This window comes from Amphiprion ocellaris, chromosome 5 (genome assembly GCF_022539595.1).
Source record: "Amphiprion ocellaris isolate individual 3 ecotype Okinawa chromosome 5, ASM2253959v1, whole genome shotgun sequence".
Taxonomy (NCBI): domain Eukaryota; kingdom Metazoa; phylum Chordata; class Actinopteri; family Pomacentridae; genus Amphiprion; species Amphiprion ocellaris.
Window position 1 is genome coordinate 27,301,101 of NC_072770.1, and position 23,842 is coordinate 27,324,942.

Consider the following 23,842-nt stretch of genomic DNA (forward strand, 5'->3'; position numbering starts at 1 on the left):
TTAGCCGGAGAACAGTCTTGGTAGGCCTGTGCGTAATTTTCCTTCTTGTGACAGTCCACCTTCAACACTTTATTAAGGTCATTTTTTTCAATTTGGAGCAACTTCAATTTGGATTTATCGCTCATGTTCTGGTTTGACTGTATTTGTTTTTTTTGTTTTGTTTATTTTTACATGAGCCACATTTGAGCCTTTTATTTTTTTATGCATAATATTCAGAGAAGTTTTAACACGCTGACTCATCTCACAGAATCCGGTTCTGTCGGGTTATTAAATTAGAGGCCGTCTTTTGTAATTTATACCCTCAGTTGTCATGAATTATCGCCCACTTGGGATCAGGCGCCGGGAGATAAACGTTATCATTTCCCAGCAGTCCCTGCGAGGTGCAGCGTTTAAAATGGTTCCAGTCTCCTCTGCTCTGAGGTCACAGACAGGCTGCTGCTGTGAGGCTGACATCAGCTCAGGCCAAGACAAAACTGGAATTAAAGGGGGCAAAATCTCACATTAAAATTAAAATTTATTTTGCATCTAACATTATTTTCTTGAACTTCAATAAATATTGCAGGGAAGTCACCCTTTAGTATCTCACAATAATGTAGTTTAAACACTATTATCTTTCCAAAAACAAACATGGCAAACTCAGGAGGATTATGTGCCACAATTACAGCTGTCACTCACAAGGTGAAAGAATTTTTCTCAGCCCACCTCTGAGTAATAAAATAAAAATGAATTTTATCACGTGGTTCAAGCAGACTGTCCATCAAAACTAAACCAGTCAGTGATGCCTGTATCACACAACCAGGCATGGTTTCCTCTTGGCAGCAGTGCCAAACAACACATCATTAAAAAAACAGAAGTTAAATTAATGAGCGAAAAAAGCACCTTAAAGGTCCCCCCTTCAGCAAAAAGCAGTTTGAAAAATACTACCATAGTCCCAATCCCTTAAATAACTCAGATACACTCCCTCGTCCCCTAAACCAGAATAAAATGATTAAATATAAATACAGAATAAAATGTTCTGTCACAGAAATGTGACCTACCCTGGTGGCCTCTGCTTTTCTTCGGAACATTTCTTCCATTTTTACTGCCAGGTTTTTCACCAGTTTCACACCATCAATCTCTTCCACTCTGACTGACTTTTCAGGTTCTTTATATTTCTGAAAGGAGCCAGAAAGAAACATGTTGGCATCAAATCTTAAAACACCACATAATGTACTGCAAACTTATTGAGGTCACATGCTTGATTAACCCATTAAGAGTGTTCACCTAGTAAAACAAAGAGGAAAACATCAAGATATCAATCTGTTTCTGCGTGTGTTCTGCAGCACATTAGAGCACTATTGTCTCGCTGCATGCTCTCCAGAGAGGTGGGGAATTGTTGAACGAGGCTTATAAGCCTTCACATGTTGGCTGACAAGCTGCATGCAGTCGGTCCCAGATGAGCGGCTGATAAAATCCATGCTGCAGCACAGAATGACTGATAGTCTTTATCTGGTCTCAGTTATTGGCTGCACATGCTGCTTCTTCCTCTCTGATTGGCTGGAGATGGCCATGTTGGGTGGCCACGGGGGCGGGGCTGGATCTGAAGGCTATGCATGGTAAGAGGGTAATTGAAATGGAGTCAAAGCACAGGAGAAAGATAATAACGTGTCAAGCTCTGGCGACTCCGGGTAATGAACTACACCTCACATAATGCTGATTCTGCCGGATGCACAGGACCTCCAGTGATACAGAACAAAGCCCGTCACAGCTCAGAGGAATACAACATTACATAATCCCACACCTGCCTGGCGCACGCACACACACACACACACACACACACACACCAAATAAAACCAAAAAAACCTGATCCTCTCATGCTATCCAGTCAGCCACATCATACACACTTCCAATAACCTTATCTAAAAATAAACAAACACGAGGCTCATGGCACACATTCAAACACATTACACATTGTGTGGACACAAAAACACACACACCAGTACATGAGGCGACAAATTACCTACTGAAAGGAAGAGTGTGGGCCTGCAGTGGAGCAGAACAGTTCATTTCACGCCTGTCCTCCTCGCCCCAGCACCCCGAGTCCCCAGTCCTTCCCCCCGCCTCACACCCCTCCAGTCATCAAGTGGAGGTTAAGCCCCATCCATCAAAGGCTCTGATCATGATTATTGATTAGAGTAATGACCAGTGCAGGAGTGAGGCCTGTCTGCCTGCCTGCCTGCCAGAGGCCTGAGGAGTCAGTGTTTCTCCCTTTTGCAGAAATCTTAGTGAAATCGGTTAAATCACCATAAAAGCATCTAATGATCAGCCTTAATGAGCAGCCCCTAACGACCCGTCAGTTCCCTCACAGCTCAGTGCTTTGTGCTGGCTGGCTCAGCACAGCTCTCTCCAGACATGCCTCCATGAACAGGAACACGAGCAAAGTGCTTACATACGGACAAAAAAAGAGAACAAATCTGCAGGGCACATTGTAAAATGGTTTGGGACAGAGACGAACTGAGTATTTGGCAACAAAAGGAAAGAAATGACGCATAGTGCTTCTGTTTCCACCTCGTGTTTGAACTCAAACCTTGTATTAATGAACTGTCACCTCAGGGCAAGGAGGTCCAAGGTTTGGAGCCTGGAGCCGCTTCCGAAATGCAGTTTGAATGCTCTCCCCGTGTTTGCGTGGATTTCCTCTGGGAGCTCCGCCTTCCTCCCACACTCCAGGACACGCAGCCGAGCTCTTAATCCTGCTGGTGCCTTTCACCGAGCTGCTGGTCTCAGAACTGGAGTTGGTCCCTGGACGTGGTGCTGTGATGGCCCACAGCTCCTGCAATAGTGAGGTGGGAAAATGCAGAAGATTAACAAGTATTATGGATGCAATCACATAGCACCTCAACCTACAGGAAGAAAGTGAAAGAGACAAGAGGATCATAGTGTTCTGAGTCTGTACAGGATTTGTATAGTGCAGGATGGAAGTGCCTGCTATGTGCACTCACTGACCAGGAAAATGTACACATAAAAGCCTTGCAATAAATGCAACACCTCACTGAAGCAATTGTCAAATTTAGTTAACAGGAAGGTGTTGTTAAGTCTCTAGTTTATGTTGTTCATGTAGCGAAAATCTATCATTAAGCTAGGAGTCGCTAAGTTTTCTCATAAATGCAAAGTTTCCTTCAACACGACAACACAAAGCGCAGCTTCACAGCTCACTGTTCCTTAGAACTGAGTCCACACACAACCTGATAAATAAACATTTTAACTAAGGCTGTACAGCACTGAGAGCTCTTGCGCTGCATTGCATTACATTATATATGAGTTTCTATTTGGTTAACTTGACAATTTAAGAAAACTTTCTGCTCTGTGGAAAGAAAAGACACACAAGATGTGGATTGATAACATTCTTAAAAAGAAGCTTTTTGTCTGGTTAAGACTTGAGGTGTTTGTACCCCTCATCAGAGTTTTAAACCTCTTTAGATCTTCTCTTCAGCTACAAACTCATCTTGTTTGGCAGAACCTAATAACATCATTTTTAATTTTAATGCAGATGATGATCCACGAGTTTTAAATTACACTAAAGATGTTGGGCTCCATTTTGACTAAATGTGATTTCCAAAACATTTCTGTAATGAAGGGGCCATAAAAACGTAGAATGTTGAGTCTGACTTGTTCACAGTATTGACTGATGTTTAGCCTGTTCAAACAGATGCTGGTATAAAACTGTCACAGTGGCAGAATCTTATTTTCCTAAATGTTGGGGCCTCTTAATGTGATGACAACTTTAGGCAAGAACACTCACAGATCTGTCCATGTTTTTTTTTTTAACTTGTCTGTTTGTATCTCTATGTCCTTTAGTAAAAAATGGACTACTTCCTCACTTATTAGGGGAATTTTAAAGCAAAAAAATAAGTGCATTATTTTAATTTTGATTGATTAAATTTCAAGCAAATTAATGTGTGACACTTTAATGCATTTGCAAAAACAGCCTTTACATTTCTATGTATGTATTCACAAGGGAAAATGAATTTAAATCCTTGGATGCACTTGCTATTTATCTTTTTCTTTTTATTCTTTTTACTGCTACACAACACTGGTAAGGCGCATAGACCTCGCACACCGTGTGCACTGATTTTGTGCTGCAAACCCTGGACATACACTGCAGAACTCCACAGTTATTTAGCATTCGTGCAGAGGAGCTCCTCCAGCTGTTTACTCCCCAGTCCTCGGTTTACTCCTGTTTAAATGAAACGGACAGTTCACCATCCATCCTCCTGACTCAACGCTGGCCGCCTTTTTAAAGCCGAGGCCTGCGGACAAAGAGCCCACCTCTGCCATCAAGTGGTCAGAAAGTTAAATCTACTCCACTGGATCATTGCTCATTCTCTGTAGGCTTCACTTGTTCATCATATCACAGCTCTCCCCCTCACACTAACCATCAAACCCAACCACACTTATTTAATTTGTCTCCTTGTCGCATTCATATCCAGAGGTTGAAACTCTTGACTCCAGAGAGTTAACTGGAGAGATGAGAATCAGAGCCGTGGTTAATGGGCCGCATCGAGTACAAACACACACACACACACACACACACACACACACACACACACACACACACACAGAGAGAGAGAGAGGACTTAGTCTCTGCCAAACACACCTGAGTCTCCTCTAAAATAACGCATCAGCATTCAGCTGAGACACTGAAATGTCTCTGCAGCCATTAGAGAGGGAACACAGCATCACAGCATACAGTGGGTGTAACTACATGGCCATCAGACAAAGGGAAATGCGTTTGTGTTCATACAAGGCTGGGAAATAAGCGCTTTACCTTTTGCAGCAGTTGGGATCCAGAATATTTTGCAGAAATGGATTTAATTTCTCCACCAAATGCGGAGGCCCAAAGCTTTACACTAGGACATAAAAAGCACAATAAAAGGCAAATTAACCCAACAGTTTTTCACGTAAAATGGAAAAGGCACATAAAGCATAGCAAGAAACACACAGAACAGTAAGAGACCGAATAAAAAAGCAGCATTTGCATTTTTTTCTCATCCAAACTCAAACATAGTATCAGAAAATACACCTATGATGTGAATCTAAGCCTGTTTTGTCACCTTCTACTCACTGCCAGCTCCCTGTCATCTCCTCACCCCAGCTGCTGGAAAATCTATTTTATCTGTCTTTACCTGTCATTTCTGTGGCTTTATTTTCTGACACGATGCATCTAAACACTATCACCACGGCCTGGTGGCCCCAACCTTCACTCTCCTGACAAATGATTGTCTGTAACTTCATCATCTACACTTATCAAAGCTTCTCCCAATAGACAATAAATTACTCTTCTTCAGCTGCAAAATGCTGTCCCTATAATGTAAAAACTAAGGTCAGTGTCTCTGGTACCACAAACTTGGATATTGTATCAAGACCATGTCCAGCTATAAGAAATAAAAAAAACTCCGAAAACATACAATACATTCAAGCATGTATCAGAAAATAATGGATTTGTAGTTATAATAAAGTGTCTTCGTCAGCAAAACCAATTTTACTGGAATGAGATGTTTCCTATGCAGACTTTCCCCAAATAGTTTCTGAAAGATTCTCAAAAATGGGAAATTTTAATCTCAATTCTGTTTTTTTTTAAATTCTCTGACAAAATTTTATGAATTAGATGTAAAACTCAATTAAACTTTGGTGCCAGAAAAAGGTCTTGTTTAATCGCTTTAAAGATGCGCAGTGCTGCATTTTGGACACCTGATGTTTTAAATTAGTTTGTGTGATTTTAATAAGAAATACCTGACATCAGTGTTATCTGATGCAACATTGATTAATGGAATCTCAGTTCATGTACATCTTAAATATTTCTTTTCTTTTCTGAAAAAATCGGTTTTGTTTTTAAAAGCTTTTGCATTTCATAAAGTCTCCCAAACTGCTGCAGATATTATTACATTTGAGAAAGAAAAATATGGTGCACTTTTAGTTCAACAATTTATGTGAATGTTGGAATTGACTAGATTATAATGTAAAGGACTGTGATCGTAGCAGTGATATTTTCATAGTTATGGGAAAGAAGTGAGATTCTAATTTAATTTTTGAAATCAGATTTACTTATTATATATTCTTTAAAAAAATAAATAAAATGTTCCTCCAAGAAAAAAATAACAAAAAAGAAAGAAAAACCAATAAATATTATTATTAGTGTGCAATAATTGATAAGACACACTGTAAAGTAATCAAGCTTGTTAAATGAAGTTTTTTAAATGTCATTTGGAGGCTAACGTGCTCTAAGTTGCCCACATTGTAATTTACAACTCATTTGAATTTTTACTTCATTGATTTGAAAAAAAAATGAATGTATTACTGTTTTCTAACCAGTAGAATCTGATCTACCAAAAAGTGACAAATTAAGCCAATAATACGGCCTTTATGTGACCACACCAGGAGATATCTGTGGTAAAATTAAACTCCATACTGTGGCCACCAAGCAAAACAACCAGGACAAATAATATTTTAAAAAAGCAGCATTTTCAGAGATTGTCACAGCAAATTATCCACCTCTCTGCTACCTAAACATGCTTTTTGCTGCTTAAATTCATTTCAATCTTAAAAACATTTTACAAAATCTGTTTCCAGGTGGCTTCCTTCCTGCTTGTAAGAAATCACAACACAATCAGCAAAATTGGAGCTGAAACAAAGTTCTCACTCACACAGACAGAGGGATCCCTTGCTGGGATCCCGCCACCTCCACCACATCCAAGCCCACGGAGATCCAGAGCAGAAGGAAGCTGCTGCTGCACATGTGCGAGAACAGGATCCTCCAGTTTCCCTGCATCTCTAACTCTCGTTTAGTGACAGATCAGCACAGTAAAATCCCGTCCCAGCGCCGCGCTGGACCGCTCGACCCCCGGTGCACCTTCTCCACAGCCGCGCTACCTCCAGCACGTAGCCTACTGTAGATCTGATTGTACAGACTTCCCCCTTTAGAGAGGGAGAGAGAGGCGGGAGAGAGGGAGAGTCATGCAGACACACACACACAGAGAAGGACCGAGCATCACCCTCCATCCTCCCCCTGAAGCCCCCTCTGGTGCAGGAATCACAGACCTTTATCCCTGGAAACGTGTCGCCTCTTTTGTTTGAAAGGAAGCCTGGAAAGCTTGGGGCAGCTGCCTTTCATTTGTGGAGATCAGAGCTCCATACGTTCAGTTTTTCAGGTGTCTGCAGAGACAAATAGAATTCACTTGTGAAATGCTGCATCCGTGTTGTGTTTTACCACGGCAAACAGCGCCGAACTGTTGTCAAGTTGTTGCATTAACGCTGACTCTGCAGGACAACTGTACGCGCCTGCTGCACCGTTTTGCCTCCAGTCTCCAGCGTGATCGTTGCGCATGACATCATGACTTTTCCGAAAGCATATGGGTTGAATTAACAAGCCTGCACATGTTTTTAAAGGGGAGATTCCTGACATAAAATGGTTCTGCGGGTGATAATGAGACTGCAGATGTGTGATGAAGGCTTATGAACCAAACAGCCACAATGAAAAGCCTCTCCAGTGTGTAACCGTGGAGAAAAATCTCCAGTTAACTTTGCGCATTGCTGTGTGATTGGCTGCGCTTTAATAGCCTAATTAATCACTCGGACCGGCGACGTCACTTCACCCTCCGGTAACTTCTCCACGTGGACCGCAGTGATTATTTCAGGAGTTGTCATGAAGGAACGCGGTTTTGCGCTCCATGTTCGGTGTCTTCTGCTTCACGCTCAGACCAGGAGATGTCCCCATCGTCCTGCGCTTTAAAACGCTGATTAGGAGGCGATAATGATGTCAAGGCGGCGAGCGGGTTGATGCCGCCTCCTCCTCCTCCACCCCTCCATCTTCCTCCTCCCACCATCACATCCACAAGAGCCGTGTTTCGACTTTAAGCTTTTATTAGTTTAGTAATTGCATCGTACATCAAAGTTGTGAGGAGGCTGCGCTGCCTGGGACGCACCGATAAGGCGCCTGCATGCTGGTTGACGGACAATATCATCCTGTCTCTCCTCTGAACAGGCTCCGCTCACTACCCCATCCTCCCAGAATGCTTTAATGAAGTAAATAACAGCAAATAAAAGCACTTCTGTTACACTAAAGAAAGTCTTCTTGTTTTATTGGACCAGTCAAACAGCGTCCTGGAGCAAATCCTGCCATCCTTCACTGTTGCTGCTGCAGAGATGTCTGTGAAAGTTTTAATGCATGGCGAGACAAAAGACTTTCTCCAGTTGACTGAATTTCTTGAACAATGCCACGACCTCCAACCACAAAGTGCAGCAGGTCAAAGAAACACCCCCAGCAGGCTTATATGCTCCATACTGGATTATAAAGTCAGTGAATTCCAACACATCCTGCTGCAGGAGCATTAATCTGCTGCTGTGCCCATGTAAGTATGCCTTTCAGAGCAGTTGAGTGCACTCCAAGACGTCTTTTAAAGCGTGGACAGTTTGAAATTCGTTTTTCAAGAAAAAAATGGATGCTCACCTGACAGAGAGTTTAGATAATCCTGTATTAAGACATATCCAACAAACATGATGAAGACACTGATCATACAGGAGGCAGCTGGATGCTCTCCATGGTGCTGAATTTGGTTTACAGTGACTCATCTGAATGATACATTTCAAGTTAGCCAAAACAACCGTTGTAATAGCTGTTCTCAGCTGTATCCAGCTGTAACCAAGTACATCTATTCAAGTAATGAACTAAAGATAAGAGATAAGATAAAACCTTATTAAACCCGAAGGACATTCTTTTGCCAGATTTTGTGCAAAAAATAAAGTGACATAATATGAAAAAATGCAGTGCCTGGCAGAAAAGCAACACGATACTAGAAGGATAAATGACTGACGCTAGAGATGGTTAAACTAAAACAGAGATAGAATATAAAAAGTAATAATGCTGGAAATGATAGAGGTAGCAAAATGTCATACATGACAAAGACATATTGCAAATCAAATTGAAATTTAACACGTGATAATGGAATATTTCACATTAAATTCTAGCGTTGCACATGAAAAAATGAAGTATTTCACTTTATATTTACACGTTGTACATGAAATTGAAATGCTGCATACAAAAATAAAATAGTACACGATATTGAAACTGATATTGCACGAACTATATTACCGGAAATTATATCGATATTGTTAGTGACACAGGTAGGTACAAATCTGAGGTGCTTATATTTTTCTTGTGTATTTCCATTAAATGAAACATGACACTTTTACTCCACTATCACAGAGGAAAAGATTATATTTCTTGCTTCATTATCCAACATTTGTCTGGCAGCTGCTGTTACTAGTTGCATTTCTGACTACACTTTCTCATACCAGTGTTATCCAAGTATTTTGAAATGTATTGATTTGAATGTGAATCTCTGTGACAACCTGAAGAACTAAATGTTCTATTATTGTTTAACAGAAATTTTCCTTCTAGTGAAATTAAAATTTTTTACATTTTTAAAATTTTTTTAACCTTATTAACTTGTGCATATGGTGTTTTTAATATGCTTATCACTCCCTCCAGGAATTAGACGAGACCATGGTTCTTGTAGTACTGACGGGTTTATTGACTTCAGTTAACTCCATACAAACCCACCGTCGAACTGTCAAACATATGCAAATTTATACACAACATACATAAATGCATATTAGCGGTGAGACTAAACTTAAGTAAACAAGGTAGCCTGTGTCCTGCTTTCTTGCAAAACATACATGTAACATACATGTTCCTTTCACTTGTGTTTGTTGTGAAGATCTTAGCCCCTATGGCTTGGGATTTGGATGTCACTGAATTTTGATTTTTGAGTTTTGCTTTGTCTGCTTCCCCTGGCCGTAATGCATTGTAAGATGCTATTGGGTTGCAAGCAATACTCGCGTCCATGGAAAGGAATGTTACAAAGTAACTGAAGCTTGGAAACCTTCTGTGTTCTAGTTGGTACTGTGTGGCCTTTCTGTTCCATCTGGTACTTAACCAGTCAGGTAGCTTGGAAGCAAGTTTTTGATTCTCAAGTCCATCATCAAGAACCCTGAGACTCTCATTGTGAACAATGGCAGATTCACAACTGCGTAAAAAGTCTACAAATTTTCTCAACTCAGTACTGTCCTTTGGACCAATTTTTGGCCATGTGTGCAACTTATCACGGAAGGCCTCGGCAACTACAAAGGGCTCACCATATCTTTCATTTAGCAGATCCCATGCTGCATAATAGGAATGTTCTGAATCACCTAGAAAATGACCCTCTAATGCTTCTTTAGCTGGTCCTCCAACATACCTCTGAAGAAAGAAAAGTTTCTCTGAAGTGGGAATATTTTTCCTCTCAATTAATGTCTGAAAGGATGACTTCCAATGATTAAACTTAAGTGGGTCTCCACTAAAGATGGTAGGTTCTGGAATGGGTAATCTATTTGCTGATATAGCTTCTGCTAAAACCTTCACTAGATCCCCCTGTTTATCTTGAGACATGTCCTTTGGAGCTGTAACTTCCATTGGCTGCGTGTAATGAAACACAGGGCTCACCTGATCCAACATCTGTACACCTGTAGGTAGCAAAGTGTTCTTTGGTGTAACTTCATGGTCTGGGTAAAGATCCACTTCATCATAGACCTTAAGTCTTGCTTTAGCAGCATTAAGCCTCTTTAACTCGTCTAGACACTCTAGATTTCTTTTCAAGTCTTGTATAGATCTTTTCCTTGCAGCATTCTCTTCTTGCTGTTTCTTTAGAGTAGCAGCTTCTTGTTTCTCTCTTTCTATCCTATGTTCAGCATCTTCCTTTTCTTCTAGCAAACGATGAGCTATTGCTGCTGCTTCTTGATCTACAACTATTAGCCTGTCCTCGGCTTCAAGTGTTTGCAGTTTGTCTTTGTAGCATTTTTGCTCAGTCATAATCTTTAATACAGCTTGTGTGGCTGCATACTCTGCAGCTGCTTCTTGTCTCTTGGCTGATGATGCATTAGAGTGAATAGAGTTTACCTTGGAGCAATGAGAAGCTGAAACACTGGAGGTTGAAGATGCGAATACAGAGCCAGCGTTGGGCCAAAGCATCTCCTCCTCTCTTCCTTGGATTTGATACTGAGCGTTTTGCACAACAATCCTTGTGACTGAAGTACAGTTGTCAAGCTTGCGACGCGCATGTCATGAGATGGGCTATCAATCCTTCTGTATTCATCATAAGCAACATTTAGATCAGGTAATTCCCTTTCAATAGTGGTGATATGTTCCTGTAGTAGATTACTGGGATCTCGTCTTACTACAGCCTTTTTAGCCAACTTAGTCAGGGCTTTCCAGCGCTCATAAATGTTGTCAAAGCGGAGTAGAAGGCCACTAATTTTTTCCTTTCTTAGTTCTTTTCCCTTTTCAGCTAGTGTGTGAGATCTTTCACCCCTACGAGGTTCTTCAGACTGTACTTCTTGCACAGTCTTAGGCTCATCTATCTGCTCTGGCTCTACAATTTGCTCACAAGCAGCTACTTCATTCTGGGTTTCTTCACAATTTTGCGACATCCTAAATTAGTTCCTAAACATTTCAACACAATGAGCCTTATATTAAAGGTAAATACAAAACCTACACAGAATACTTACTTAAATTGGCAAACTAAATTAAATCATATATTTCAATCACCCATTAATTACTCCTTATTTCAAATCTTGAACTATTAGTAAAGAAAAACAATTTCCTGATTTAACTCAAAACTTTCCTCTAAATGAAACTTAATTAAATGTGCACATACTTTCTTACTTTACAAAATCAACAAGACACACCTTTATCTTCTTACTTATACAATAACCGTATGATCAATTGCATCAATGCCCCTTTTATATCTTGAAAACACTGTTGCACGTATCATGCTTTACACAGTCCCTTTAAGTTTTTCAGTTCTTGTGTCACTTTTCAGATTACAAACTTCCGTGTCTGACTTACAGACGTCTTCATGAAAAACAGATGAGCGTGTGTGTCCTTAACGCTAAGCAGTGGCTTATCTGTAACTCCGTCTTGATGAGCTGGAGGGCACGAGAAGTCCGAGCAGGTCCGAGTTCGACTATCACTCCCTCCAGGAATTAGACGAGACCATGGTTCTTGTAGCACTGACGGGTTTATTGACTTCAGTTAACTCCATACAAACCCACCGTCGAACTGTCAAACATACACAAATTTATACAAAACATACATAAATGCATATTAGCGGTGAGACTAAACTTAAGGTAAGTAAACAAGGTAAACATTTGACACATACCTCGCTGGCCGCATTTACGCAAAGAGGGAATGAGTCCGCTTCGTCACAAACACAAAAATGATCAAAAAGAAAAATGTTCCTTCAAACAAAAAGAGTTTACCGTTGCAAACGTCACCTTTCAGTCCTTGTATGACGTTATGCTTTTCTTATGGCTGGATGTGCGTCTTGAACAACTTTCTAATACATCGATAAACCAAATCATATGTGTCACACGTAAAAGTGTCCCCCTTGCAACATGAAACAGAAAGTGCTTCCCTTGAGCAGTTAACAAAATAAAAATAATTACTTGACAAAATAAAACATACAAATCATATCAAATGCATTTCTTAACAATAATAACAATTATGGCAGCTAAAATGCTGGAAGACACATCGTGTGCAAAATAAGCAATCAACACCATGGCTGAGCACTTCCATCTCTAATCTACAGTCTGAAAAACACAGATTTAGACTTCTGGGGTGGTCATATGTAATTAATCTAAGAAATCAATCCTGTCAACTTGCATTGTGGAGCTTTATGTATCATTATCATTCTTTAGAATTAGTTTCTAGTTTGAACATATCTGACTGAAGTAAGTCTTTCAGCAAAGTAATCAGTGAGCTGGTGTGCTTCAGCTGCAGTTAATAGCAGAAAGATTGGGTGGACAGAGAGGTCACAACTTCATACGTCTGCATTCTAATAGAAACAGAACAGCGTGTAGAACTACATTAATGTCAGGAAAACAGGAAGGAAAAAAACTTCTAAATATGTAACTGACACAAAAAGAGGAGTTCTCAAGAGTTTATTCAACAACTAGAGATTTACTAAGATATCTGATATACTTAAACACCCGCGGATCAGCTGGAAAATGCAGTCATAAAGCTGATAAATGAGCTGTTTATTTGAGCTCATTAAAACTTTTAACAGATACATGGTCCTCACATGGCAGTGATCCTACAAACAGATAATGATATGATAGAATATGATGTGCTGCTGTAGATTAGATTAATCAACCAAATATAAAGTAGTGAGAATGAGTTACGGCACTACCATACATACACATCGTAACAATAATACTGATCCATAAAACATCATATATATCAATAAAGGACTAACAGGGACCATTTTACTCATAAGTACTTGTATTTTTTAGTTTTTGCTGATATTTTATAAAGTAGGCAAAATTCTGAATGCACTAATTTTACTTTTATTAGAGTATTTGAATTGCATGGTGTTAATACTTGACTTTAATAAAGGATCAAATCACTTCCTTTACCACTGAACATGTCACAGTCTTCAGGTAGTTTCCTCTGTTGTCTTGGAGATCTTTTCAAGCTCTGAGCTTTGTGATTCTTATGACTGACAGCTCTTTGTGAACTAAAATCCTCCAAAAGCTAATGTGTATGGTTGATTTGGATTGAACTGTTTAGTTAAGCTGCAACTTCCAAAGTCAAGAGTCAGTTTTAATGGCTGGTGTGTAGTTTTCTTGTAAACAGTCAGTGGAGAGGCTTTTGAATTAATGACAGAGAGGAGTATAAATGGACCTCTGATTCCACTTTTCAAGCGATTTGTCATTTCAGCTGAAACCAAATGAATTATAAAATGTTCTTAAAGAAAAGCTCTACAATCAACACCGGGCTGTTGTTGGACACTGTTGAACCCTAAACCCAAACAGTTGTAATCTCTGTCTTGACTTGATTGAACTTAAACCTCTTACAAGGTGAAACACGGGACACCTGCATGTTCTCTTGTTAAGTCTCAGGCTTAATGTCACCTCGTGCCCTCAGCCGCCACGGATAATTCAACTTCAGACACCTTCCAGCTGTCTGCCTGCTCTCATCCACTCTTATTCATTCACTGAGGCTCACGTGATTCAGAGAACTGTGTCTGCTGAAGCGTTTCCATGTTGTTGCTCAGTCTTGCACATGTACAGAGCTTCTTAATGTCTTTACATCATTGTTGTGAACTTATTTAATATGTTAAATAAGGATCACATCCAGTATGTAACAGTCTGCAGCAGTTACATACTGGACTTGATCCTCACCTTCACACATTATAACATGTACTTGCACTTCAGCTTGTAATTGTGTTTGATAACAAGTTTAGTACAGACCTACTTAAAGCACACGTCAGAGAGTTCAAGCAGCACATGCTGGTAAATAAAAGCTTAACTTCACTGTTTGGGAGCTCCCAGTGTGTTTCAAAAGAAGCTCACTGCATTAACTTGCCTTGAGCCGACCAACAAAAAACATCTAGATTTTAATTAACACTTTTAATTAGCACTGTTCCTCAGCAAATGTCTATTTTTTTTATGTTGGTTATGATTAAATGATTTACACTGAGCATACATTCATGCTGCGTTATTAGGTAATTAGTATTTGCTTTGCTCCCAAATCCAAGTACTAATTGCTTTGAAGATTGTGTCATTATACACAAAAGCTTATAAAATACAATACTTTGTAAATATTCTGCAATTCATTACAACTAATAATCTAATAATATGGCTGCTTCCCCATCTTTCTGCATGATAAACACTTCTTCTCCTTTGCTGCCTTGAGTACATTTTACTGCAACACAAATATTTGTAGTTTTATTTCCATGATTTAAAAACATTTTAGTGCTAAAACTTAATTTTTTTCTTCTTTCATATTTTAATACAGGAATTTTACTTTTTACATCGTACCATTACTATGTTTACTTAAGTCAGTGATCTTCTTTCATCGAAGATTTCACACAGAAAATACATTCACATGTTAACAATCTATATGCCATTTGCTCTCTGATAATAAAAAACATATTATTTGAATAGAATAGAATAGAATAGAATAGAATAGAATAGAATAGAATAGAATAGAATAGAATAGAATAGAATAGAATAGAATAGAATGAATTTATTGTAATTGCACAGTACACATATTGCAAGTGTAACCTATGAAAACAATAAGATAGCTTATTATTATAAATATATTATTTGGTGTGTTTTGATCACTATGAAGACAGTAGTGTAACTCAGGTTAAACGTCTGGATATTGCACATTGCTGAACATCTGCAGACATGCAGTGGCCTACAGTAATGTAAAAGTACATACATGCTGTAGTTGTATGTAAACATATATGCAGGTTCTGTGTATAACTAGAAGGTACATATACATACATTGTAAGTTCTGTAAATGTAACAGAGTGGAGTGCTGATGATCAGACAGTGTCAGTATTTGAGTATTGTCATTTTCCACAGTGAAGTCTTTGAAGAAACAGTGTCTTAAATATTTAATGCAATTTCAAGACTTCTCTTTTCCTCATCTAGTTACTGAAATCCTAAAGCTAAACAGTAAGGTCTAATGAGATGTAATGCTCCAGTGATAGTGGGGAAAAGCTGAGCAAGTCCAGCCAACCTTCTTGCAAATAAGACAATCATTTTAGTTGCAGTTTATCACCATCCTCCACGTTTAAATCATTCATTTTGTTATTCTGTTATTGTACTGGAAATTAATTGTTTTAAAGGAAGATTATCCCACTGTGTTTACATTACATTCTTGTATCCTCTTTGGAAATGAGAACAGGAGAGAAAGTTTCTAACATCCAGAATATGTCTATTTTACATGCTTTCTAATTTTTTTATTTTTTTTTTTTACACATTTTGCATGTTCTCATCTCTTAACCTAACTTTAACAAACTTTATGTCAATTATTTTCTCACGTGCGGCTCAAATGCAGTGATCCCAGGACTGTGCAGTCATCCCGTCTAAAGTCTCTTTTCAATCAAGCAAAAGGTGAAGGATCACGGATGATCATTTGGAGGAATTACTCTTTCTTAATTCCAGATCTGGAGGATATATTCTTAGACCTGAGGCGTGTAATCTCAGCTTTTACACTTGAGTAGTGATATATTGAACTTCCAGAAGCTCCAGGTGACGAGGAGACGACCTGAGCATGTTTTACAGCTCTGCACCCATGCAGCCGTCTGCGTTTTCACCCAATGCCTCCCTCTACACGGGTCCACAGGAGGAGCCCCCGTTGTCACGCACCGGCTTCATCATCCTCGCTGTCATTATGGCCTTTTTCACCGGTCCAGCCATCGTCCTCAACGCTACAGTGATTATTGTGTCCCTCATGCACAAGCAGCTGAGGCAGCCGCTCAACTATGCTCTAGTGAACATGGCTGTGGCTGATCTGGGGACAGCCATGACCGGAGGAGTGCTGTCTGTGGTCAACAACGCTCAGGGCTACTTCTCCCTGGGCCGGACGGGCTGTGTGATGGAGGGCTTTGCAGTGTCCCTGTTTGGTGAGTGAACAGAGGAGCACAGCAGGCTGCAGGTTAAATAGTCTACACGTTTTATATGATAAAATACGCACCCAACGTGTGCATTGTTTCTTGTCTAAAATCAGACATCTTTTAGTTTTGTGCTGTTATTTTATAAAGCTAACAGTAAGTGCTTTTAGTATTAGTTTCCTGACGCTGCTTTTCCTGACTTGTCTGCAGGCATCACTTCTCTGTGCACTGTGGCTCTGATCGCAGTGGAGAGGATGTTTGTGGTATGTAAGCCACTGGGGCAGATAACCTTCCAGAAGAAGCATGCGGTGGGAGGCATTGTCCTTTCTTGGCTGTGGTCCCTCACATGGAACTTACCTCCACTGTTTGGGTGGGGCAGGTACGAGCTGGAGGGCGTTGGGACGTCCTGCGCACCCGACTGGCACAACAAAGACCCTCACAATGTCTCCTACATCCTGGCTTATTTCTCAGTGTGCTTTGCTATTCCTTTTGCCCTGATCCTGGCATCCTATTCTAAACTAATGTGGACTTTGCACCAGGTGAGCTGTTATATGTCATCAGTACTGGTGAAAAGTATAGTTTTGAGGTATTTAAATCACTTTATGCTTAAACACTACATTCCTGAGGGAAATTATGTATTTTTAAAGATAAGATCAACTTTATTGATCCCTCACCAGGGAAATTCATACGTTACATGATGAATCTACATATGGATATGTTTATATAAAATTTTAAGAACAGCTATGACATGATGAATTTAAATATGGATATGTACACATATGACTTGATGAATTTATATATACAGGTTTGCCATGGAAGATAATGTACCCACAATTCTGTTACTGCAGTAAAAAAAACATTACTGGGGCAAAAACCAGTGTTAAACATGATGTTATTGCACTGATCGATCTGGAAGAGCTGTAAAGGGAAAGCACAGTTTTACATTTTGTCGTTGGGTTGTTATGGGGGCAAACTATGATTGTTGAAGAAGAGAAAAATAGTGTTAAGGGATGCTGTGACAATCACATTAATCTGCCAGCTGTAGTTAGCAGCTACTTTCAAGATTCAGATTTTACAATGAAAAACACAAGTTAAAACTTCAAAATACAGTGAATTGTTGCAGTTCAAACCAGTTGTTTTGTCTTTTTGACTCATGACTCCTTTCCGTTAAACATCTAGTATCTGACTCAGTTAAGTAGCAGCTTCACCAAAGAGATATTTCCTGTCAAGATGAGATACGAGAGGTAAGAAGGATGAAATGATACAATATCTTTGAAATATAAACATAATACAAATAGATATACTGGGGAGAATCCAAATATAAGTATAAATCTGTGAAGCAGAATATTTTTTTCTTTCAGCAGACAAAAAAAATTAAGTAGTTTCATGTAGCTCTACCTTAACCAGCAACAGTGAAATACTGCTTACTTGTTGCAATAATGTTAAAAATGTAATGTTACATCTGAAATATTATATCTCAGTTACAAACTGCAGCACAAGTGATTTTATTTTTGATATTTTGTGCATATTTCACTGATAATATTTCTGCACTTTTATTCAAGAATTCTAAGTGTACAACTTCACTATAGAAGTGTTTTTAAACATTATTATACTGCTGCTTTTACTAAAATAAAATACCCTCTCACAACACTGATCTCACAAGTTCACATGTTAATTTTCTTCTTTTCATTTATTCCAAATGTGCAAACTGTGCAAAAAAAAAGAGATCAGATCTAGAAAAAGAAAACTAAAAGAGAAAGATGACATTAAACACTGGCATGCTGCCTGCATAAAACTGCTGCTGAGTGGTATCAGTGCACCCATCGAGAGTGTAGCTCCCTCCAGTAACAACATGAGTCACGAGATCTTGATTAAAGGACAGAGTTTATTCTGCTTCCAGGCCAACCCCCGAAAACTGGGTTAAAGACAAAAAATAAATAAAAATAAAAATAAATACACAACATCAAATCACATGTTTGTCTGTCTTAATAATGAAAGCTTCCGTTGCTAATCTAATAGCATGTAGAGCTTATACAGCATATAGCGCACCTTTCACATCTCAAACACCAATTAAAGCTTTACAGACTACTTGTAAGGCATCAATAACACATCAAACCCACAGTAGTTTCTTAACTTATACATTTAACGTAACACATAGCACATCCATATATCATTATCGTAGCATGCTAATTGTTCTAACAACACGAGCGCTATTTGCATGTCATTTACACGTCTTTAATTTGAATAACAATGTGAACATAAATGTAACATACCTCGTAGGCTGCTTGTAACTAAAGAGGGGCTCGTATTAGACTGCTCTTCTCTTCTCTTCGCCTTTCCTTTTAGTTGTGTACAGTAAACGTTATATGCTGAAGTCTGCCGTTTTCATTCATTCATTTCGCGCTCCGTCTCCACTTCCGGTTTCGCCGTCCATCCGTAAACATGACGTGCGGAACACTCTATCAACAATAATTCGTTCCGCATCAATAAATAATAATATAAACAAAATTAGAACGGAACAGGGATATAACTAACTATGAGAGACAGTTACATAGAGTTTGAATGTCATTCTGTGTTGCAGGTATCTAAGATGGCCTGTGTGGAAGGTGGTGCAGTAGCAAAGGGGGAGATGAAGGTGGCGTCCATGGTCATCCTGATGGTCCTGACATTTCTGATCAGCTGGTTGCCTTATGCCGGCCTCGCCATGCTCATTGTCTACAACCCCGATGCAAAGATTCCTCCGCTGATTGGCACAGTGCCTGTTTACATGGCCAAGAGCAGCACCGTGTACAATCCCATTATCTACATCTACCTCAACAAACAGGTACTGAAACAGCACATACACATCGCTGTAATAACCGAGTTTGGGTATTTATAGTTGACTAGTTTAGCAAGATTGTGATTCGGCTCAATGCTTTTTCTGTATTGTGGGCATCACATCATCACCACCTAGTGGTAATAAAAGACATCATACAGCTTTTCAGGATTAAGTATAAAATTGTGTGATTGTCTTGTATTTCGAGGTAAAAATGAGACATAACTAAATTCAAATGTAACAGAACTCTTTGCGTTTTATTGTAAGTATGGTGATTTTAATGGCTAAATCTCACATTCCCTTTACTTTACCAAATTATTAATATTATTTTGGCCATAAAACAAGAATTCTCTCACTAATTATGACAGCGTTTCACTCAGATGTCTAATGGGGTAAAATGATAAAGGTAAGAAAAATTCTAATCAAAAGGTCAAAGGTAAAGTTTGTGCAGACATGGATATAAACTTTAGCTTGACTGCTGGAGGACCTGTCCAGGGTGTCCCTTTCAGGCTTTCAGGTTGTCATTCATGTGAGCACAAAATCTTAGAAATTCTTTGAGCATATTTGTTCAAATTGGTCACAAAAGTTCATTTGGATTTAAAAAGGAACAGATTAGAGATTGGTGGTCAGAGGTCAAAGGTCAGTGTCACTGTGACCTCATTATTGCCATTTTTTGCCCTAACTCAGGTTTAAATTAGTCTGGACAGACATGGATATTAACTGCAATATGATTGGCTGGTGAAGGCTCACAACCACAAGGCAGTAATTCTAGTTTAAGGGTTTTATTATTTGGAAATTTATTAAATTTACTGTTAGTTGATGTTTTAATATACAGAATACATAATTGAAAGGATTTGGAAGGATGTCTGTATACACAACAATGCAGCTTGTTTCTAAATGCTGATGTTTGACTGAACCATCTATGTTCTGTTTATTTTTGTCTCCTACAGTTCCGTAAATATGCTGTGCCCTTCCTGTTGTGTGGGAAACAGCCTTTGGTGGAAGACGAGACATCAGAGGCAGTGACGACCGTGGAGACGACCAAAGTGTCTCCTGCCTGAAATGTGCAAATGCCTAAAACTAGCCATTACCCTCATTATAATAATTCCTTTAACACGTTTTGTCACCTGTTACTTGAACATTAGTGAAACTATGTGTTTGAATGTTTTTTAAAGTGAGATGCCATAGTGGACAGGAAGAGATCAATAATGGTAAAGGTAAGACTTGACGTGTCTGTCTGTTGTCTGAAAAGTGTAGAAAAGAAATAGATGAGAACAGTAATTCAGCATAAGTTTATTCAATGATGATCAATAGAAAACAAAATATCAGTATTGATTCAAATAAAGTCAAGGCCAAAATAAAATGAATAATACAAAAAATGTATTGATACAAAACCTAGAGGGTTATAGTAAAGCATTTGCTACTAAGAGAAATGATGTTTACTGAATAAAAACATTAAGGAGCAAATATCAAGACTTTCAAGTAGAGAACATTACCATGGGTCTTTCCATACGTTTGTACATATTTTACATTATCTTCTATTTTAATACAGCTTTCTGAACATTAATAGTTGTAATAGTAATTATAATCATAACAAGATGAAGAAAACCAATAAAAACTTTCAAATCAATATGTGTTTCTCTGTAAACTGGTACTTTACCATTTTATTTTTTTCCCTACCTGCGAAACAGAGGAACAGTGCACCTTGAAAATATTTTTTAATACTCTTTCATTCCCAGCATTGTAAGGTGAGGTGTAAATGACAAATATAGATTCCACTAAACCATACACACAGTCACAAAAAGTACAAAATTGTCTCACCTTAATACACAAATTTGTTTAGAAAAAGGAGAAACAAAAGCACTATACAGTTACTTGTGCAAAGACAAACAGCTATGTGCTAATATTTAAATACCATTGGTATAGACTGAACCAAATAATTATTTTTCTTTTTTTCAGGAATCCCTGACATGAGGTAAAAGTAAGTTCTTTTCATCTTTAGTTTAACACAATTTTTAAAAGTGTTTACAAAATAATGCATATCTTCAGTTCATCAGTACTGTAATTGCTACGAATAGTACAATGTGCCTTTTATGTGCGTTGGTCCTTTTATATGACAGTCATCAACAAAAGGACTAGAACACATTTTTTTAAACTCACAAACAATTCAAAGAGCCCTTTCAATGTGCACACAAAATGGAAAACCTACATTTTCATGACAGTATTCGGTTGAATCAGAGTACAGTACGCACTCGCCTACAAATCAAACACTCATGAACAACAGATCACATTAACCTTAAATATCCTCAATGGTCATTTAAACTCTCTGTGGTAATGCCTGAAAAAGCCCACCAGTTTATTTTGTCCAGTTTGTGATTGATCGATGTATGATAACTGATGAAAACAAAACAAAAAAATATTTTGTTGTCATGTGTTTCAACTTGTTGGCTTCAGTTGCTGTTTTTATGCATCCAGGGGGTTTTACTCCTTCCAAGCTTCATTATTTTTTAAGATGAATCCAGGTTCAACCCTACTTAATCTCTTTCAAACACTCCACTGAGGGACACTGTGACAAACAGCTAAAGTTCAGACAATGATATGTTGTCACTGTTGCCTTACGAGGTATACTGTATGCAGGAACCAGGCAGGCTGAGAGAGAAAGGGGTGAGGGGTTAGTATTGCTTTGCCTCTCTCCAGCATCCTGACACCAGGACACCCTCTGTCCTTCTACCTTAAACAACGTTGGGCTGTTTCTGACCTTTGGATGTGTGCATGTGTCTCCTGCCACCACGAGCCCTCACACACAACATGAAGGCTAAGATGTGATTGCGAAGATTCAGTACAAAGGTTTAATGGAATCACACCATGAACAACGAAGAGTATGTCATGGAAAATCCCAGCACAAGCATTGAGAAATATTAATTTATCCCTGTTATTACCATCTATCTTCGTTCTGTCAGCAGCAAAAAGGCATTTCAGTAGGGGCTGATGAAACCTAGGTTTGAATCAACTAAAAAAGCAGCACTGTTAATGCACTATGCATTTTAAATTTGTGTGCCCCTCCTGCACAAAATACGCAGATGAATGTGTTCACCTTCGTTCACCACTAAATCCTTGAGACTTGCCTTCTAAAATTCTTCTTTAAACCTAATGCCACTGGTGTCGGTTTGATGAAGTAACACATGAACCCCTCTGCTAAGGAGTCCAATCCATTTGCATATCTTGTGCAGAAGTGTTGTCACATAAGCAGAACCTCGAAAAAATGTTATCTTAGGCAAAATAAAGGGTGCATATTAGCAAAAAATAAAAGGCAAATAATTATCAGAATAGTGTACCTAATAAAATAATGCAAGTCTGCTTTTATAGCATAACAGGAGTCACAAGGGTCCATATTGCTGATCTTTTAAATGATACATAATTACAAAATATAGAATATCTCTTTACAAAGTTTCTTTTGTAATATAATACAATTTACAGCATATCAACTATGAAATATTAATCAGGCTATTCTAAAATTTTAAAATAACCTGCCTGCTAGTGCATTTGTCACAAATGCTTGTGTTGCTTCAAAAGTACATATCTCAAGTTGAGTGATGCTATAAGTAGGACAGTTAGTTCCTGCATAATCTGGTACAACTCTACTGATGCTCTTCACTTTTTGACTCAGCTCTAGCGATCTTTAAAGAACCTGTTCTAACAACAAGGGGATCAAGTTATTCTAACAACTACACGACGAGATATGCCTTTCTATGCTTGCATTGAAAACTTGCATGATATGCCAAACCTTAATAAAGTGACTGAGGTAATGACATCATACATCTGATTGTCATCACCCTTTAAGACCCGCCCTACAGAGTATCTCACACCTTTGCCAATTGGTCCATCTCTTTCACTGGCATCAATGTCCTCGTCTCTGATTGGCTGCAGGATGAACCTGTGTGTTGCCTCCAGGTTGAGACCATTGAAAGGAGGGTCCAGTCAGTACCTCTGTGCTCAGCAGGGATGGTCGCTGGCTAACTGCTGTGGCCTCCTTTGCTGGCAGGTGGAGAACACTTAAATGAGCGGGGCCAGTGTGTCTCTCTTCTATATGCCTTTTCTCTTCAATGTAAAAGGCACTTCTTTTGGTCGGAGCCAACAGTTGCATTTCTTTTTAAAATTTTTCACAATTGTAGTCTATCAAGGTTCTAATTTGCAGATTTCTCCAGCCACTGCTATAAAGTTGTGATGCAGATCATCTCGTCTGCCAGGTCCTCCTCATAAGGAGCTCTGGGTTCTGTCTCCGGCTCCTCGTCACTGTAGCTGGCTCCGGTGTCCTGCATTTCATAGTCCCTTGGAGTCAGAAGGGGAAACACGTTGACCCCGTTGATGGCCGGGGCCATCCCTCCGTTCAGCAGGTGGCTGGCTGCACTCTCCATCTCATCTATCGTCATCTCACATGCATCTGCTATCTCGTGCTTCGTAGCAGCAACAAACTTGGGATCCTTGGCGTATCTCCCAAGGCCTTCTGATATCAAAACCTGTGTGACACGATATGAAGAGAGATATATTA

The 23,842-nt window shown here is 39.0% G+C and overlaps 4 protein-coding genes across 13 annotated transcripts in view; 1 reads left to right on the forward strand and 3 right to left on the reverse strand.

Moving 5' to 3' along the window:
- The window catches only part of LOC111571956 (voltage-dependent calcium channel subunit alpha-2/delta-3-like), a 34,992-nt gene extending 27,223 nt beyond the window's left edge, over nt 1-7,769 (reverse strand). Inside the window, exons 1-5 of the mRNA XM_055010996.1 lie at nt 7,075-7,769; nt 6,681-6,951; nt 4,805-4,886; nt 2,588-2,809; nt 1,038-1,154 (exon numbers count right to left, since the gene is read on the reverse strand). Coding sequence (XP_054866971.1) covers nt 1,038-1,154; nt 2,588-2,809; nt 4,805-4,886; nt 6,681-6,805 — 546 coding nt within the window. The 5' untranslated portion in view covers nt 6,806-6,951; nt 7,075-7,769. The remainder of the gene's footprint in view (nt 1-1,037; nt 1,155-2,587; nt 2,810-4,804; nt 4,887-6,680; nt 6,952-7,074) is intronic.
- Nucleotides 7,770-9,542: 1,773 nt separating this feature from the next.
- On the reverse strand, nt 9,543-12,451 carry LOC129349027 (uncharacterized). The gene is made up of 2 exons (XM_055010998.1): nt 12,231-12,451; nt 9,543-12,130 (listed from the first exon to the last, which is right to left on the reverse strand). Exon 2 carries the CDS (start codon nt 11,039-11,041, stop codon nt 9,572-9,574), a length of 1,470 nt encoding a protein of 489 aa, XP_054866973.1. The 5' UTR covers nt 11,042-12,130; nt 12,231-12,451; the 3' UTR covers nt 9,543-9,571.
- Nucleotides 12,452-16,026: 3,575 nt separating this feature from the next.
- LOC111571959 (parapinopsin-like) lies at nt 16,027-20,923 on the forward strand. The gene is made up of 4 exons (XM_023275402.3): nt 16,027-16,490; nt 16,689-17,017; nt 19,060-19,302; nt 20,244-20,923. Exons 1-4 carry the CDS (start codon nt 16,139-16,141, stop codon nt 20,352-20,354), a joined length of 1,035 nt encoding a protein of 344 aa, XP_023131170.2. The 5' UTR covers nt 16,027-16,138; the 3' UTR covers nt 20,355-20,923.
- cacna1da (calcium channel, voltage-dependent, L type, alpha 1D subunit, a) overlaps nt 20,571-23,842 on the reverse strand; it is a 65,742-nt gene continuing 62,470 nt past the window's right edge. For all 10 annotated transcript variants that reach the window (XM_055010760.1, XM_055010759.1, XM_055010758.1 and 7 more), the window contains one exon: nt 20,571-23,810. In XM_055010760.1, the coding sequence (XP_054866735.1) occupies nt 23,505-23,810 (306 nt within the window). In that variant the 3' untranslated portion in view covers nt 20,571-23,504. The remainder of the gene's footprint in view (nt 23,811-23,842) is intronic.

What these genes read in the sequence shown, in the direction of transcription:
- LOC129349027 (XM_055010998.1), bottom strand. Translation starts at nt 11,041, where the DNA reads ATGCTTTGGCCCAACGCTGGCTCTGTATTCGCATCTTCAACCTCCAGT.
- LOC111571959 (XM_023275402.3), top strand. Translation starts at nt 16,139, where the DNA reads ATGTTTTACAGCTCTGCACCCATGCAGCCGTCTGCGTTTTCACCCAAT. An exon ending in CTTTGCAGTGTCCCTGTTTG is followed by an intron (nt 16,491 to 16,688) that starts GTGAGTGAACAG and finishes ACTTGTCTGCAG; the next exon opens with GCATCACTTCTCTGTGCACT. An exon ending in ACATCTACCTCAACAAACAG is followed by an intron (nt 19,303 to 20,243) that starts GTACTGAAACAG and finishes TGTCTCCTACAG; the next exon opens with TTCCGTAAATATGCTGTGCC.